This window comes from Gigantopelta aegis, chromosome 3, assembly GCF_016097555.1.
Source record: "Gigantopelta aegis isolate Gae_Host chromosome 3, Gae_host_genome, whole genome shotgun sequence".
Lineage (NCBI taxonomy): Eukaryota > Metazoa > Mollusca > Gastropoda > Neomphalida > Peltospiridae > Gigantopelta > Gigantopelta aegis.
The window spans coordinates 45,274,703-45,291,983 of record NC_054701.1 but is presented as its reverse complement, the minus strand read 5'-3'; the positions used below and the strand labels follow the sequence as shown (position 1 = coordinate 45,291,983).

At 33.6% G+C, this 17,281-nt stretch overlaps 1 protein-coding gene across 1 annotated transcript in view; it reads left to right on the top strand.

Moving 5' to 3' along the window:
- Positions 1-17,281, top strand: part of LOC121368666 (centromere-associated protein E-like) — a 94,464-nt gene that overhangs the window by 49,800 nt on the left and 27,383 nt on the right. The window contains exons 33-50 of the mRNA XM_041493405.1: positions 152-274; positions 777-878; positions 1,170-1,292; positions 2,047-2,151; positions 2,265-2,387; positions 3,275-3,376; positions 4,475-4,597; positions 5,357-5,461; positions 6,430-6,552; positions 6,876-6,977; positions 7,937-8,059; positions 8,482-8,604; positions 9,326-9,430; positions 10,597-10,719; positions 11,320-11,436; positions 14,351-14,476; positions 15,293-15,418; positions 16,677-16,790. Of these exons, the coding sequence (XP_041349339.1) occupies positions 152-274; positions 777-878; positions 1,170-1,292; positions 2,047-2,151; positions 2,265-2,387; positions 3,275-3,376; positions 4,475-4,597; positions 5,357-5,461; positions 6,430-6,552; positions 6,876-6,977; positions 7,937-8,059; positions 8,482-8,604; positions 9,326-9,430; positions 10,597-10,719; positions 11,320-11,436; positions 14,351-14,476; positions 15,293-15,418; positions 16,677-16,790 (2,088 nt within the window). The remainder of the gene's footprint in view (positions 1-151; positions 275-776; positions 879-1,169; positions 1,293-2,046; positions 2,152-2,264; positions 2,388-3,274; positions 3,377-4,474; positions 4,598-5,356; positions 5,462-6,429; positions 6,553-6,875; positions 6,978-7,936; positions 8,060-8,481; positions 8,605-9,325; positions 9,431-10,596; positions 10,720-11,319; positions 11,437-14,350; positions 14,477-15,292; positions 15,419-16,676; positions 16,791-17,281) is intronic.

Here is a 17,281-nt window from a genome sequence, read left to right as displayed (position 1 = left end):
TTTATATTGATGATTTTCATCACTTCATGTTTACATTTATCATAGTTTGACACCAAATATCCGATGTATTTTTCATGCTTGGGTGTCGTTAAACATTCCTAACTGTAAAGTTTAAATTGTGTTTGTCAATAACTACTAAAATACATTTCAGGAACATTCAGAACTTGAAAAGCTGGCAGAAAAGCTAAAGTTAGAACTTAATGAAAAGATTAAAATGTTGGATGAACTACAGAATAGTGATCAATACCAGAGCAATGTGGACGACTTGAAACAGGTGAGAGTGTCATTCAGGATCTGTTATTCCTGTTGTAAATGTTTCAATTCTATAAACTGATATGATGCAGGCTTCCTAGCTGTCCTACATGTCTACATGTCTGTTTTTATTATTGTTTTGATACATTTTATTGATGGAATGTACCAAACTGATAAAATGGGAAGCATTAATAATACAGATTAAGAAATATGGATATACTTTATTTTGAAAGTTTGATTGTTACTCTATGGAATATGAAATGAACTTGATAATTTCGGACTTTTATGAACTGATAAGACTCAAAACTGGTGTAATCTCAAGTTCACATCCACTTTATTACATGTTAATTTTTTTTTAAAGCAAATGATTCTCAGTGCCTGCTGACTTACTTACAAAAATATTGTTTAATCAGTTTGATATGGACGGGACATTCTGAGTATGTTGACATTTTAAACAATTGTACATGACATAGCTTTCATTATGTATCTTGGTGGGTTTTTTACATTTTCTTTTTCTTTTGTAGAAAATTGAGGAGTTGAATAAAGAAATGGGTGAAAAAGACCAGTTACTAGAACAAATGCAGAATACTGTAGCCATGCAAGAAGATGTAGATAAGATCAGAATAGTAAGTTATTCAATTGCCGAATGCATAAGACATGAGAGTTATCTCTGTGTATTTTCGTGTGACTGTCGTATGGCCTAGAAAGGTGTTTTTTTATCGAACACTGAGTTTTGTAAAAGGTATTTGGTGTATATATGTCATGGAACGGGCTGGTGATCGTAGAAAAAATTAAGGTCACGATGGTAGGTATTTACGGCGATAGTAGTGCTAAGATCGCTTTGTGGAATGGTGGCCTGGCATTTATAACTGTAAAGTTTAAATTGTTTGTCAATGAACTACTGAAATACATTTCAGGAACATTCAGAACTTAAAGAATTGACAGAAAAGCTGAAGATAGAACTTAGTGAAAAGACTAAAATGTTGGATGAACTACAGAATAGTGATCAGTGCCAGAGCGGTGTGGACGACTTGAAACAGGTAAGAGTGGGTGTCTTTAAAGAGACATTTAGTGCGTAATTCAAATCTGTTATTGATGTTTGTTGTGAAAGTTTCGATTCTATAACTGATATGCAGGCTTCTCAGCTGTCCTTTTAATAATTTCTTAACTCCTCAATGGTTGTTTTGATTATTGATGGAATATACCAAACCGCTCGAATGGGAAACAATTAAAAATACTGATTAAGAAATATGTAAATTATTTGAGAAAAAGTTTGATTGTTACTATATGATGGAATTTAATATTGATCATATATTTATATATGTGGAAATATAACGTTAACTTGGATCATTTTCGACTTTATGGACTGATGAGACTCTGAACTGACACAATCTTAAATTCACATCCACTTTATTGTGGCGATGGCGTCAAAGTATAACGTTTAACTTTTGCGTTTACATCAGTTTCTCACAAACTGTGAGTCCTAGATCAATGAAGGTTGGTTTATAGTTGCACCTATGTGTATATGAATGTATATTATTAATATTTAAACATCTACAAGAGGTCATCACTTGTTTTTATCTTTCTATGATGTGTGTTTCCTCAGTTTTGCTTAGATCTGAATTATAATCTAGTTCACAGTAAAGTATAGTTCTAGTTTAATATAAATAAAAATTGAGATGTACATCTTATGGATGCAACTATCAGTAACACCTAATAAGTTTACGGTGGGCGAGACATTTTAATTCAGTGGAATTCTTGGGGTTTTGTTTACATTTTCATTTACTTTTGTAGAAAATAGAGGAGTTGAATAAAGAAATGGGTGAAAAAGACAACTTGCTGGAACAAATGCAGAACACTGTTGCGATGCAAGAAGATGTGGTGGATAAGGTTACAATGGTATGAATTTTAGCTTTGTCAAATCTGTTTTTTCAAATCATAATTAATGTATTATTATCCATAACTGTAAAGTTTAAATTGTGTTTGTCATTAACTACTAAAATACATTTCAGGAACATTCAGAACTTGAAGAATTGACAAAAATGCTCAAGTCAGAACTTGGTGAAAAGACTAAAATGTTGGATGAACTACAGAATAGTGATCAATGCCAGAGCAATGTGGACGACTTGAAACAGGTGAGAGTGTCATTCAGGATCTGTTATTCATGTTGGAAATGTTTCACTTCTATAAACTGATATGATGCAGGCTTCCCAGCTGTCCTACATGTCTGTTTTTATTATTGTTTTGATACACTTTATTGATGGAATATACTAAACTGCTAGAATGGGAAGCATTAATAATACAGATTAAGAAATATGTATATAATTTAAGAAAACGTTTGATTGTTACTCTGTGAAATTTAATATCGATCATATATGTATATATGTAGAAATATAACAAGTAAACTTGATCATTTCTTACTTTTATGAGGCAGGATGTAGCTCAGTGGTAAGGTGCCGGCTTGATGCGTGGTCGGTATGGGATCGATCCCTGTTGGTGGGCTCATTGGGTTATTTCTCATTCCAGCCAATGCAACACAACTGGTATATCAAAGGCAGTAGTATGTGCTGTCTTGTCTGTGGGATGGTGCATATAAAAGATCCCTTGCTACTTGCAGGTGTCCTCTGAGACTGTATGTCAGAATTACCAAATGTTTGACATCCAATAGCCGATGATTAATAAATCAATGTGCTCGAGTGGGGTCGTTAAACAAAAACAAACTTTAATTTTCTGACTTTTATGGACTGATGACTCGGAAGTGGCATAATTTCAAGTTCACATCCACTTTACTACATGTTGAAATCTGTTGAATTTGGGTGTTGCTGATGATGAATTCAGGATTTGAACTGAAGATTAAAAACAAATGCTTCAGTGCCTGTTGTCTTACTTGCAAAAAATGTTGTTTAAGCAGATTGATATGGATGGAACATTGTAATTATGTTGACATTTTAAAGAATTGTACATGGTATAGCGATCATTGTGTACCTTGGTGGGTTTTTTTACATTTTCTGTTTCTTTGTAGAAAATAGAGGAGTTGAATAAAGAAATAGGTGAAAAAGACCAGTTACTAGAACAAATGCAGAATACTGTAGCCATGCAAGAAGATGTAGATAAGATCACAATGGTAGGTTATTCAATTTTGTCAAATGATTTTTTTTTTTTTTTAAAGTCATAATTAATGTCCTGGTCCCTGTTCCATGGTAGCAATTTTAGCACTACTATCGCCATAAATACCTACCATCATGACCTTAAAACACAGACCCTAGTATAAGTCCATGAAAATGGACAGTAAGTTTAGTTAATCTACACACCTGCAAAACATTTGGATATGGTTATAACTGAGAAAAGCTGAAGTTTGTGATGTTTAAACCTGCAAATATCGTCTAAAAATAGACTAGAGCCGGTCTCGATAACAATTACTTCTCAGACGAACATGTGAATTATGAAAAATGCATTTTGGATTATTACAAAAACCTGGATGACCAGAATCACTTCAGGTGTACAAAAATGAATATTCTAAATAATAAAATGTAAGTAGTCCTATTTAAATGATTAAAAACGGCTTTAATAGTGAAAAATACATCGTAGTGTTTAAAAACTAGGGTCTGTCCCTTTAATTTTTTTCTACGATGGCCAATTCCATGACGTGGCATAGCTTACTATTGTCGTAAATTACTGTGAACATTTACAATAGGTACTAAGGTAGATGTCAAATGGCAGTTGGATAATGATTTGATCATTTTCTTAGAAGGATACTAACTTTTTGTCTAAAAATGGTTCTAATATATACCAAATACCTATGAAACTGTGTGTTCGATGAAAAACATTCTAAGCCCTATGACCTTCACACGAAAATACGGGACATAACTCTCATGTCTTATGCATTGGGCAATTATTGTTTAGCAAATAAACTAACAAAGTTACTGCATGGATTTACAATACCAATGAATACATCCCAGATGTCCCAAAAAGTTAGTAACCAATTTATTATTTAACTATTTTGCACTTCTTTGCAAAGAATATATTAATCATTAAAGGGGCACTTATGACTCCCATAAGATTGCTCTGTGGAATAGCTGTAAAGTTTATGGTACCAGTTGTAAAGCTCACCTTAAGTCACTGCACTTAACCTTAGCTACAGTTCTTTTGTGGTATTGGGCTCTGGAATTCGTAACTATAAAGTTTAAATTGTTTGTCAATAAACTGCTGAAATACATTTCAGAAACATTCAGAACTTGAAGAATTGACAGAAAAGCTGAAGACAGAACTCTGTGAAAAGACTAAAATGTTGGATGAACTGCAGAATAGTGATCAGTGCCAGAGCGGTGTGGACGACTTGAAACAGGTAAGAGTGGGTGTCTTTAAAGAGACATTTAGTGCGTAATTCAAATCTGTTATTGCTGTTTGTTGTGAAAGTTTTGATTCTATAACTGATATGCAGTCTTCTAAGCTGTCCTCTAAATAATATTGTTTTGTTTTGTTTTTTAAGGCCCTTCATGTTTATTTTGATTATTGTTTTGATACATACTGCTAGAAAGGGAAGCAGTAAAAAGTCAGATCGAAACGCATGTAAATAATTTGAAAACATTATTTGATTGTTACTGTGAAATTTAATAACAAACAAAACAAATGAATCCAATCTTTTCAGACATCGCCATTTAAGGGGAGCTTTGACTTGTACTCCCGACACTCGCCGGAGAGTAATTTTTATCTCCCCTTAGCATGTGAATGTTTAAAAAAAATATAGTACTTCAAAAAAGGATTAAATATCGCTGTTCAATATGGTATTATTTTTTTATGGTGAGGTCTATCATTTCTGACTTCAATGGACTAATGGGACTCAGAACTGGCATACTCTCCAAATCCTATCCACTTTATTGTGTTAAAATCTCTTGATTTTGGATGTTGCCAATTATAAGAATTCAGGATTTGAACTTAAGATTAAAACCAAATGCATCAATGACTGCTATCTTACTTATGAAAAGTTGTTTAAGCTGTTTGATATGGAGGAGACATTGTAATTGTGTTAACATTTTAAAGAATTGTACACTACATAGATTTCACTGTGTGTCTAGTTTTTTGACATTTTCTTTTACTTTTGTAGAAAATTAAGGAGCTGAATAATGCAATGGGTGAAAAAGACAAGTTACTAGAAGAAATGCAGCACACTGTAGCCATGCAGGAAGATGTAGTAGATAAGGTCACAATGGTAGGTACTTCATCAGAGGATAATGCGACTTTATTATCCACATGGTTCAACACAACCGAGTCAGTAATAATCATACGAAGCACACATGTAACCAATGACATAATTTTAAGAAGTGACGTCGTAAAATGAAATTGTTTCCCCAGTCTTATGTTCGTTGTATCTTTATTTTGTTTTTGTCTTTGGTTGGTCATTTCATGTAATTTTCTATTAAAGGAAAGATCTAAAAAGGAAAATTGATGACGCTTACCAAAATCACATCATTTCTGAAAATGACTGGTGTCAGGATTCATGTATTACTCTCGCTCTCATTCTGGCAATACAAGAAGCTTGACACACTTTTTTCGTAAAATCACTGCAACACACAATCTGTATTTTTTAATTTGCTGATGTATATCAATGATTTTTGCTGCCACAGATATAGTTTTATTGGCATCATGTTTGTGAAGCCAGTGAAATTTGCAATAGTAAAACCACTAAATATACCTTGATATACAGTAGGGTTATCCCTATTGTAATTTTAAATATTTGGAGGGTTTTACAAACAAAGTATTAAATTTTTAGTGAGAGTAACCATTAAAAATAATATCATTAGCTGATGATGTCATTAATTAACCGGGTAACAAGAGTTGGTGGCAAAACTGTTCAACTTAGTATGTATATGCACAATTAAAGATGTTTCATTAGCTAGGATAAAGGGATAAAGTTTAATTAAAGAAATCAAACTCCATTGTAACGTATATACACTAGTTCAGCTCTTGTAAAACACAGGTTTTATTATCCCAAATTTTAATAGTGATCATGTTATATTCATTTTTACAACTGAGAATATACATCTGATACTTTTTGAACACACAAAGTGGCTTTTGAATTATAATAGTCTGCTTGATGTATAGAATACTGGAATTGTTTTTTAATTATTCATAAAATATACAAAGTAAAGACGTAACAGTTTCTGAAATAAATTTCAGGAGCATTCAGAACTTGAAGAATTGACAGAAAAGCTGAAGTCAGAACTTGGTGAAAAGATTAAAATGTTAGATGAACTACAGAATAGCGATCAATGCCAGAGCAATGTGGATGACTTGAAACGGGTGAGAGTGGTGGATGTCGGTGTTAAATTTAAAAAAAAAAAAGTACTACAAAAAAAGGATTAAATATCTCTGTTCATTATGGTAATATTTTTCATGGTGAAGTCTGTTATTTCTGAGTTTAATGGACTAATGGGACTCAGAACTGTCATACACTCCAAATCTTATCACTTTATTGTGTTAAAATCTCTTGATTTTGGATGTTGCCAATTATAAGAATTCAGGACTCGATGACTGCTATCTTACTTATGAAAAGTTGTTTAAGCAGTTTGATATGGAGGAGACATTGTAATCTAGATTTTTGACGTTTTCTTTTACTTTTGTAGAAAATTGAGCTGAATAATGAAATAGGTGAAAAAGACAAGTTACTAGAAGAAATGCAGCACACTGTAGCTATGCAAGAAGATGTGGTAGATAAGATCACAATGGTAGGATTATCCACATGGTTCAACATAATCGAGTCAATAATAATCATATGAAGCACACATGTAACCAATGACGTAATTTTAGGAAGCGACGTCGTAAAATGAAATTGGTTCCCCAGTCTTATGTTTATTATAACTTTATTTTGTTTTGTCTTTGGTTGATCATTTCATGTAATTTTCTATAAAGGAAAGATCTAAAAAGGAAAATTGATGTCGCTTATCAAAATCACATCATTTCTGAAAATGACTCATGTCAGGATTCATGTATTACTCTCGCTCTTGTTCTGGCAGTACAGGAAGCTTGAAACACTTGTTTCATAAAATCACTACAACACACAAGCTTGTTTAATAATCTGTGTTTTTTTAATTTGCTGAAGTATATCAATGATTTTGCTGCCACAGATTGTTTTTTTGGCAACATGTTTGTGAAGCCAGTGAAATTTGCAGTAGTAAAACCACTAAATATAGCTTGATATACAGTAGGGTTATCCCTATTGTAATTTTAAATATTTGGAGGGTTTTACAAACAAAGTATTAAATTTTTAGTGAGGGTAGCCATTACAAATAATGTCATCAGCTAATGATGTCATTAATTAACCGGGTAACAAGAGTTGGTGGCAAAACTGTTCAACTTAGTATGTATATGCACAATTAAAGATGTTTCATTAGCTATGATAAAGGGATAAAGTTTAATTAAAGAAATGAAATTCCATTGCAACGTATATACACTAGTTCAGCTCCTGTAAAACACAGGTTTTATTATCACAAATTTTAATAGTGATCGTGTCATATTCATTTTTACAAATGCATTGAATTAGAATATACATCTGATACTTTCTGAACACACAAAGTGGCTTTTGAATTATTATAATCTGCTTTATGTATATAATACTGGAATTGTTTTTTAATTATTCATAAAATGTACAAAGTAAAGACATAATAGTTTCTGAAATAAATTTCAGGAACATTCAGAACTTGAAGAATTGACAGAAAAGCTGAAGTCAGAACTTGGTGAAAAGATTAAAATGTTGGATGAACTACAGAATGACGATCAGTGCAAGAGCAGTGTGGACGACTTGAAACGGGTGAGAGTGGATGTCGGTGTTGAGTGAATGTGAGATTTACTGGATAATTTTGATTTCAATTTGAAATCATTGTTCTTTCTAGCCATGTTTTCTCAATGTAAGGATTGTCTGTTATATGTTTTATGTTCGTCGGGGTATGAAAAAAAAAAAATTTCCAGATGAATCTAAAAGAAATACCAGATAATACTTATAATTAAATTTGAATCATACTTGCTACTAATAACACTAAAACTTCATACTTTATTTTGAATTATTTTTGGTCCATAAACAATAACACTCCATAAAAGAGCTTGCCCATCAGATATGACGTTCCCATCGAGAAATTAACAAACTCTAATTGCTACGTCTGGACCAATGGGATGACGTTATGTTGTAATGAATGTAAAGGAAATTTAATTATAAACTATTGAACTACATTTTAGGAACATTCAGAACTTGAAGAATTGACAGAAAAGCTCAAATCAGAACTTAGTGAAAAGACTAAAATGTTGGATGAACTACAGAATAGTGATCAGTGCCAGAGCAATGTGGACAACTTGAAACAGGTGAGAGTAGGTATCTTTGAAGTGACTGATATTTTGTGTGTAATTCAGATCTGTTATTGGTGTTTGTTGTGACTATTTGGATTCAATAAATTGAGTTCATATAGGTTTCCCAGCTGTCCTCTAAATAACTAAATAATTTCCTTCATGTTTGTTTGGATTGTTATTCTGACACATTTTATTGATGGAATATACCAAACTGGTAAAATGGGAAGCATAATTCAGATTAAGAAATATGTAAATAATTTGAGGAAAACGTTTCATTGTTACTCTGTGGAATTCAATATCACTTATGTATTTATACAAATAGAAATATAATAATAGTCATTGAACTGAAGACTACACATACATCTGGCAAGGGAGACAATAGCATATTTGGTTTTGCTAACACATGGTAAATATGAATAATAATGAAAGTTATATATATATTTTCTAAGTGAACTTAATAATTTCTGACTTTATGGATTGATTAGACCCAGATCTGGTTCATCCACTTTATTGTGTGTTACAATCTGTTGAATTTGGTTGTTGTTGACTATGGATTTAAGATACAAACTGAACATTTAAACCAAATGTTTTAGTGCCTACTGTCTTACTTATAAAAATGTTGTTTAGGCAGTTTGATATTGGAGAAGACATTGTAATTATGTTAATTTTTTAAAAATAATTGTACACTACATAGCTATTGTAGGTTTTTAAAAAATATTTTCTTTTACTTTTGTAGAAAATAGATGAGCTGAATAATGCAATGGGTGAAAAAGACAAGTTGGTAGATCAAATGCAGCACACTGTAGCCATGCAAGAAGATGTGGTAGATAAGATCACAATGGTAAGAACTGAATGTTTTTTGTCAAATTAATTAGAGGATAACCCTACTAGATATAGTTTTATTGACATCATGTTTGTTTCCAATATTGGGGGTGGGGGAGGTTATAAACAAATTATAATTTTGTTTGTTTGTAAGAATAACCATTATGAACTTAACCAGCTGGTGAGTTTGTGGCCAAATTGTTAGTGATTCAACATTGTTTGTATATGCATGATTAAAGATGTTTTATCAGCTCTCATGTAGGGATAATGTCTAATTAAAGAATGTTTTCATTTCTGACATTAAAATTATTTAAACTTCATCATATGACATACACCTGCAAAATTTTCTTCATGATGACATAGAATAGCTACTGTTCTTTGCTAAAGTTATGAGGGAATTTGACTTTACGTCTCTGGTAAAAAAACAGGTTAAACTACCCCAATTTGTTTTATTATTATTATTATTCACCTTTCCCTGTTACAACAAAGCCTAGCCTCTATCCAGGGTGGAAACAGAGGACAGGTGGTTAACAGGACCCAGGAAGTTGTATCAACAAAACAGAATATTATAGAATGGTGAATACATTTACTACCCCAAATTTTAGTAGAGATTAATCAGATTAATTTTTACATTCCTTTTCATTTCAACATATTTTCGTGGTTATATCCAATCAAGATTCAAGCACGCTGTCCTGGGCACACACACACTGGCAATCTGGGCTGTCTGTCCAGGATAGTGGTTTAGTTGTTAGTGGTTAGTTAGAGAGAAGAGGGTGTAATGGTCTTACACCTACCTATTGAGTGGTTAAAACGTGCTCTGGGTGGGAGCTGGTACGGGGCTGTGAACCAAGTACCTTATGTTAGATGGCTAAACCATGACACCACCGAGTCTGGACTCGGACACTGGCGAAGTCAAAGACAGGCCAGGGCGGACATGTCTGAACCTTAATTGCATTTAATAGTGTTTGGATTTGGACTTGCAAATATATTAAATGTGAAGTACCACAAAGGAATTGAGTTAGAATATATTATATTTAATATTTGTTTAACAGACCATCAAGTAAAAAAACCCAAGAGTTACGTGTAGTTTGGATGATTATAGTATGTTTACAATAATGGAATTATGTGTTCTCTCAAGTGTGAAGTTTAAATTGTTTATTATTAAGCTACTAAAATACATTTCAGGAACATTCAGAACTTGAAGAATTGACAGAAAAGCTCAAGATAGAACTAAGTGAAAAGACTAAAATGTTGGATGAACTACAGAATAGTGATCAATGCCAGAGCAATGTGGACGACTTGAAACAGGTGAGACTGGGTATCTTTGAAGTGATATTTAGTGTGTAAAAATCTGTTGTTGCTGTTTGTTGTGAAATGATATAAAATGATACATTGCAGGCCTAAAAATGGATTTTAAATCGTTCATATTTGTTTTGACACATTTTATTGACAGAATATACCATATTGGTCGAATGGGCAACATTAATGATACACATTAAGAAATATGTGAATAATCTGGGGTGGGGGGGGGGGGGGGGTGGTGTTTGATTGTTACAATATTAGTAAAATGCCTGTGTTTGGTTAGAGAAATGAATATCGTTGAACGAGACAATTTGAATTCCAGAAGCCTAGTGGTGAAAGAATGAACAAGTCTTATGTATTTCCATAACCTATAATAGTCACTAGTTTGCCACTTCTTTTTTTAACACTTCTCTTTTTTCTTTTTTTCTTAATTATAAATATAAAATTGAAATTTTGTTTTAAAATTATGAGTTGATTTACAGCATTTATTTTTCATGGATAATTGTTTGTTGGACTTGACAGAGTTTTGGTTACTGTTTAATAAAAAGGGATTTAATTACACTACATACATGTACCCTTTTTATTTTTTACTATTGTATGTTTCAGAAAATTACTGACTTAGAACTCAAATTAGAGGAGATGCAAAAGGAATTGGGTGAGAAAGACATGTTAATGGAACAAATGCAGAAGTCAGTAGCCACACAAGAAGAGCAGATCACAATGGTAGGGATTTATGATTTTCTACAATCAGGGGCGGGACGTAGCCCAGTGGTAAAGCGCTCGCTTGATGCGCGACTGGTTTAGGATCGATCTCCGTAAGTGGCCCCATTGGGCTATTTCTCGTTCCAGCCAGTGCACCACGACTTGTGTAACAAAGGCTGTGGTATGTACTATCCTGTCTGTGGGATAGTGCATATAAAAGATCCCTTGCTGCTAATGAAAAGAGTAGCCCATGAAGTGGCGACAGCTAGTTTCCTCCCTCTATATATCTGTGTGGTCCTTAACCATATGTCCGACGCCATATAACTAAATAAAATGTGAAGAGTGCATCGTTAAATAAAACATTTCCTTCTAGAATCATTAAATGAAAAATAAAGGTTATTACCTGAGGGTATTTTGACATCATTAAATTGTATGTTAATAATTGTGAGTTTTTGAAATGGAGTGGTAGGAATGTTTTATACTCTGAGCATGTTTTACACTTGTAATGCTAATTTATTGCAGTACTTTTTATAACATGATTATGAAATCTGAAAATGTCACACATTTGCAGGACCTTATATAATTACTCATTAATAATATATTTTTAAAATCATACATATTTGAAAATACCTTACTCCCAAGAATCAAGGACCCTGATCTGTTTTTCATTCTCGGAGTAGCACTAGCTTATGTCTTGCAAAGGGAATTTTATAGTATTAATTTTCATGTTTGTCTTGTTTTTATAGCAATAAAGGATTTAGGGACATTTTATAACAGTGTTAAATGAATTATTTAAATGAAATGAATGTTTTAAATAATTGTTGCTTTGTGTTTATACTTTCATTAGAGGCTAATACTTGGCTAAATACAGTTTGATACATTAGTTTAAATTCAAATATAACTTGTCCACAACATGTTGAAAATCATACACCAAGTATTGATATCCTTCATATTGTGGAAAATTACCTTTTCCCTGTTTAACGCAATATTTTTTCCCAATTTATCAAAAAGGAAACCTAAAAAAATGGCCTAGATTATACCCTGGGATAAAACAAAGAGTCATGTTAGTAACTCAATCAAACTCGATTAACTTTACCGGTACATTTAATTTCATTCAAACTTATTTTCGTGCTTATATCCAATTAAGGTTCAAGCACGCTGTTTGTCCATATCAGTGGGTTAGTTGTTAGTTGAGAGAGAAGAGGGCGTAGTGGCCTTACACCTACCCATTGAGCCCTTAAGAACTCTCTGGGTTGCAGCCGGTACCGGGCTGTGAACCCTGTACCTACATTTACATGTTTTATTGCTTAAACCTTTAGCTAGCAGGCATATAATGAAGAGCTCTGTTGAATGATACATGTGATGAGTTTAAGAATTGTAGATTCATGAAAAATAATTCACGATCCCTGTAAGGGCGAGTTAATTATATTTCCTGAATCTACACTTCTGAGTGCATTCTCCAACTTAATCCATTATTCATTAAAAACAAATATGTGACTGCTGAATTAACTTCTATGTTATCTTTTTCAGTGAAAATATTGGTTAAAATGGCAAAGAATATTTACAAAACTAATAACCCAAAACAATAGGATCCTTTGGGACCTAACTTGAACGATTCAGTTAGGAAATCCTCGGCAGTGGATGGCTGGCTGGCATTAAGTGTGATTGCTCGTGCTAAACGTGTAATTTCCGATTTATTTTCCGACAATCTTCACTGTGTTCCGCCAGAATACATTACTATCACTAGTATTAGGTTTATAAAGCTTAAATTACATGTTTATTTGATGATGCAGATATTTGACCTCATGGGCTAAAGCATTGTACTTGTTTACAATGAATATGTTCTGTCAGTAGTGGGTTCGAATCCCTGACTTGAATGCATAAAAAGTTCCAATTGTATTGTCCCGCAGATGTTGATTCTTGAAAAATAATCTACACCTAGAACAATAGTGTGATGTCATGGGTATGGATTAATATCCTATAAACTTGGTTATTTTCTGAATTTGCTTCTGTGTGTTGTCTCTTTCTTCCCTTGTCCATTGTTGTTACTGTCTGAGCCTGGAATGTTTTCATCATCATAAACATTTGGTGCTTGAAAGAGTTGAACTCAAATGGAAGTCTGGTTTCATCAACAATTGGCATCTGTGATTGTATGTGGCCTTGAAACGTGTGTCTTTTCTTTCCCATAGAAGCTTGCCAGTAAACTGATATGTCTTCCTGGAACAAGAAGCATATAATAAAATAGAATGCAATAAATATTTAGATTACTTCTTGCATGTTTGACAAATTGTTCCAGCTTTTTTATGTGAAACAAAGATCTGGGTTTTTAAAAAATATTATCAGGGACATAAAAATCAATGTAGCAAAAAATAGGTTAAATCTTTACTTTCAAAGTGATACATCTATTAATGAATACCTACTTTGCCATAGTCCTGGAATTCGTAAAATGTCTACTGGCATATATGAATGAACACATACCTTGCCATAGTCCTGGAGCTGCAACATGTCTGCTGGCATATTTCGTTTATCCATTTAGTGAAACTTGATTTAGACAGATAACAAAACTTGCCATTGCTGCATAGGCTTATTCTATTAAATAGCAGCCTATGCCTGTTTCCATAGACAGGACAGCACATACCACTGCCTTTGATGTTCCAGCCATGTCGCACTTGTTAGAATGATGGTTTTAAAAAAAACCCAAAAAGTGAAGGGTATTTAAATTAACATATGTGCTTTACAAATAGCCTCTATGTTGTTTATCCAGAAATAATTTAAAAAAAAACCTTTTGAAGTTTTTATTATGTAGCTGACAGAATTGTTTAACAAAATTGTGTAATAAGTTCAGTATTGCATAGCTGAGGAATACAATATATTTAGATCTGTTCACTAACAAAGATGGTGATTGATATGGGTAAATTTTAAAATGACATTGCAGGAAAAAACCGAATTGGGTTCTTTGATTGAGAAACTGCGGTCCGAAGTTGCCGACAAGGATGTATTATTGTCAACAGCAGAGAACAGAGTACTGGAACAGGAAAATCTGGTGACCGATTTGAAACAGGTGAGAAGAAAGTCGTATTACATCATCATTCACAGAGAGAAAAATATATTATAATTAAACACCGAAGACCAGTACAGTTATTGGTCCTTGTCAAAAAGCTAAATAATAATAATTAAAAAAAAAAAAAAAAAAACTACAGTTGAGTTTAGCAGCCACTTGACGCCTTTTAGAACTGGTGGCTGTCTACTACAGGTCGTTTTAATATGAGATTTGATAGAATATTAAGGTACTTCATAAGGCTGCTTAACAGAGGTAGCTGCATGAGCAGATTTCTCTATATTCTGAATGGATGATAGACATCATTACAGAAAACATAAGGCAAAGAGAGAGAAAACTTAATAATCTGTGTTGTGACTACATTAGTTGGTATTGTAATAATATAAATATTTATGTGTAATTTGTGAATTTATCATAGTATAATTTGTTGTATTTTTCACTGTTTTACGACATCAGGAACTTCATTAATGTATAATTTGTTATAATATTTCACTGTTATACTACATCAGTAATTTTGTCAATGTATAATTTACATTTCTCACTGTTTCAGTGTATGAGACAGGAACTTTACCAATATATAAGTCGTTACGTTTTTCACTGTTTTACAACATCAGAAACTTTGCCAATGCCTAATTTATTATGTTTTTCACTGTTTTAAGACATTAAGAAATTTACCAATATATAATTTATATTTTTCCTTGTTTTACGAGATCAGAAACTTCACCAGTGTATAATTTATTATGTTTTTCACTGTTTTATGACATCAAGAACTTTACCAATGCATAAGTCATTAATTTTTTCACTGTTTTACGACATCAGGAACTATGTGAGCTGCAGTGTGTGGTAGAGGAGCTGAGGATGGAAGTGGCTACACATGAACGGATGGTTGCACAGATGCAGACCACTGTCAGCATGCAGGATGACTTGTTCGATAAGTTCACAGCGGTAAGACTTGAAATAAATCAGTCTCATCTCAAAATAATGGTCGGACATATTTGTTTTTTAATCCATATGCTTTGATATTTGATAAAAAAAAAAATTATGATTGTAAACAGTGGGCCCATTGGGCAAATTCTCATTTCAACCAGTACACCACAACTGGTATATCAAAGGCTGTGGTATGTGCTGTCCTGTCTGGAATGGTGCATGTAAAAGATCCCTTGTTACTAATGGAAAAATGTAGTGGGTTTCCTCTAAGACTATATGTCAAAATTACCAAATGGTTGACGTCTAATAGCTGATGATTAATACGCTCTAGTGGTGTCATTAAACAAAACAAACTTTCATAACTGTAAGTAAATTACTTACTCTCAGTGATGTCATTAAAAACAGAAATAACAGGTGAAAATAGAATTGCCAAGAACAAATACTATCTGACTGAATGTTAGTACAGTAGGATCTTGGTGGGTTGAATACACCACAACGCTCAAACCAAAAACAAAGTCCTGAGTTACACTCAGTGGCGTAGTGTGGGCGGAGCCACTGAAGCGGTTGCCCTGGGTGCAAAATTCTGGACTGGTGGAAGTGACTAACGGTCCACTGGTTAGGGGGTGCAATACTTGCCTTGCCCTGGGCGCTGGCAACCCACGCTACGCCACTGAAAGAAAGAAAGAAATGTTTTATTTAACAACGCACTCAACACATTTTATTTACGGTTATATGGCGTCAGACATATGGTTAAGGACCACACAGATTTTGAGAGGAAACCTGCTGTCGCCACTACATGGACTACTCTTTCCGATTAGCAGCAAGGGATCTTTTATTTGTGCTTCCCACAGGCAAGATAGCACAAACCATGGCCTTTGTTGAAGCAGTTATGGATCACTGGTCGGTGCAAGTGGTTTACACCTACCCATTGAGCCTTGTGGAGCCGCTACGCCACTGGTTATACTTACATGTTGTTGACTGAATAGTTAGGTTGAACACTTCTTCGGGCACCAACGGGGTTCAAGCCAACAGGATTCAACTGTATTTTCTTTCGACATAATTTGTGAATGTTGATAATCTTGTGATGTGCATTGTTAATGTTAATATTTAAGATAAACAAATAAAATTGTGACATTCTTACATTTCAGTATCAATGCAACTTTCACAGCAGCCAGTAATCGCTGCCTATAATTTTATACTCAGCAAATATTTATTAAATAGGCTGGTAAAATAGCAGCAGCAGCAGCCTATTAATGACATTCATGTATTCTTGCAGGGTCAGGCTGAACTGGAGGCACTGACAGAACAGCTGAAATCAGAGCTGGCTGTGAAGGACGACATGCTTTCCAAGATGCAGAATGCTGGAGAAGATCACGATGTTTACAAGGAGGTCAGTGCTCAATAAACCTTTCCCTTGGGAACTTCGTATCAAATTGCTGTGATTATCAATGGGAGAGGGGTTTTTGCCATTTACTGTTGGACTGCCGTGGTGTTGAATTTCCATTTAACATTATATCAAATTAAATACCATCTGGGACAAGACCTTCTGTAGATGATTTAACAATTTTTTTTACACAAGGATAGCTTTTAAAATCTAGCAAAGAGTCAAGAAATTCAATTGATTATGCTTTTGATTTCTAACATAATCCTGTTGTTTTGTGATATTGTCAGTCCTTTCTGATGGCTACATCACATGTCCTACTGTTGACACACTTGTGAATTGATGCACATTTGTTGAGTTGCTTTGAATCTACACCACATATATATATATATACATAGAGAGAGAGGGAGGGTGGGAGGGTGGGTGTGTGTGTGTGTGTTAGTTGGTGGGGTGGGACGTAGCTCAGTGGTAAAGTGCTCGCTCGATGCTCTGTCAGTCTG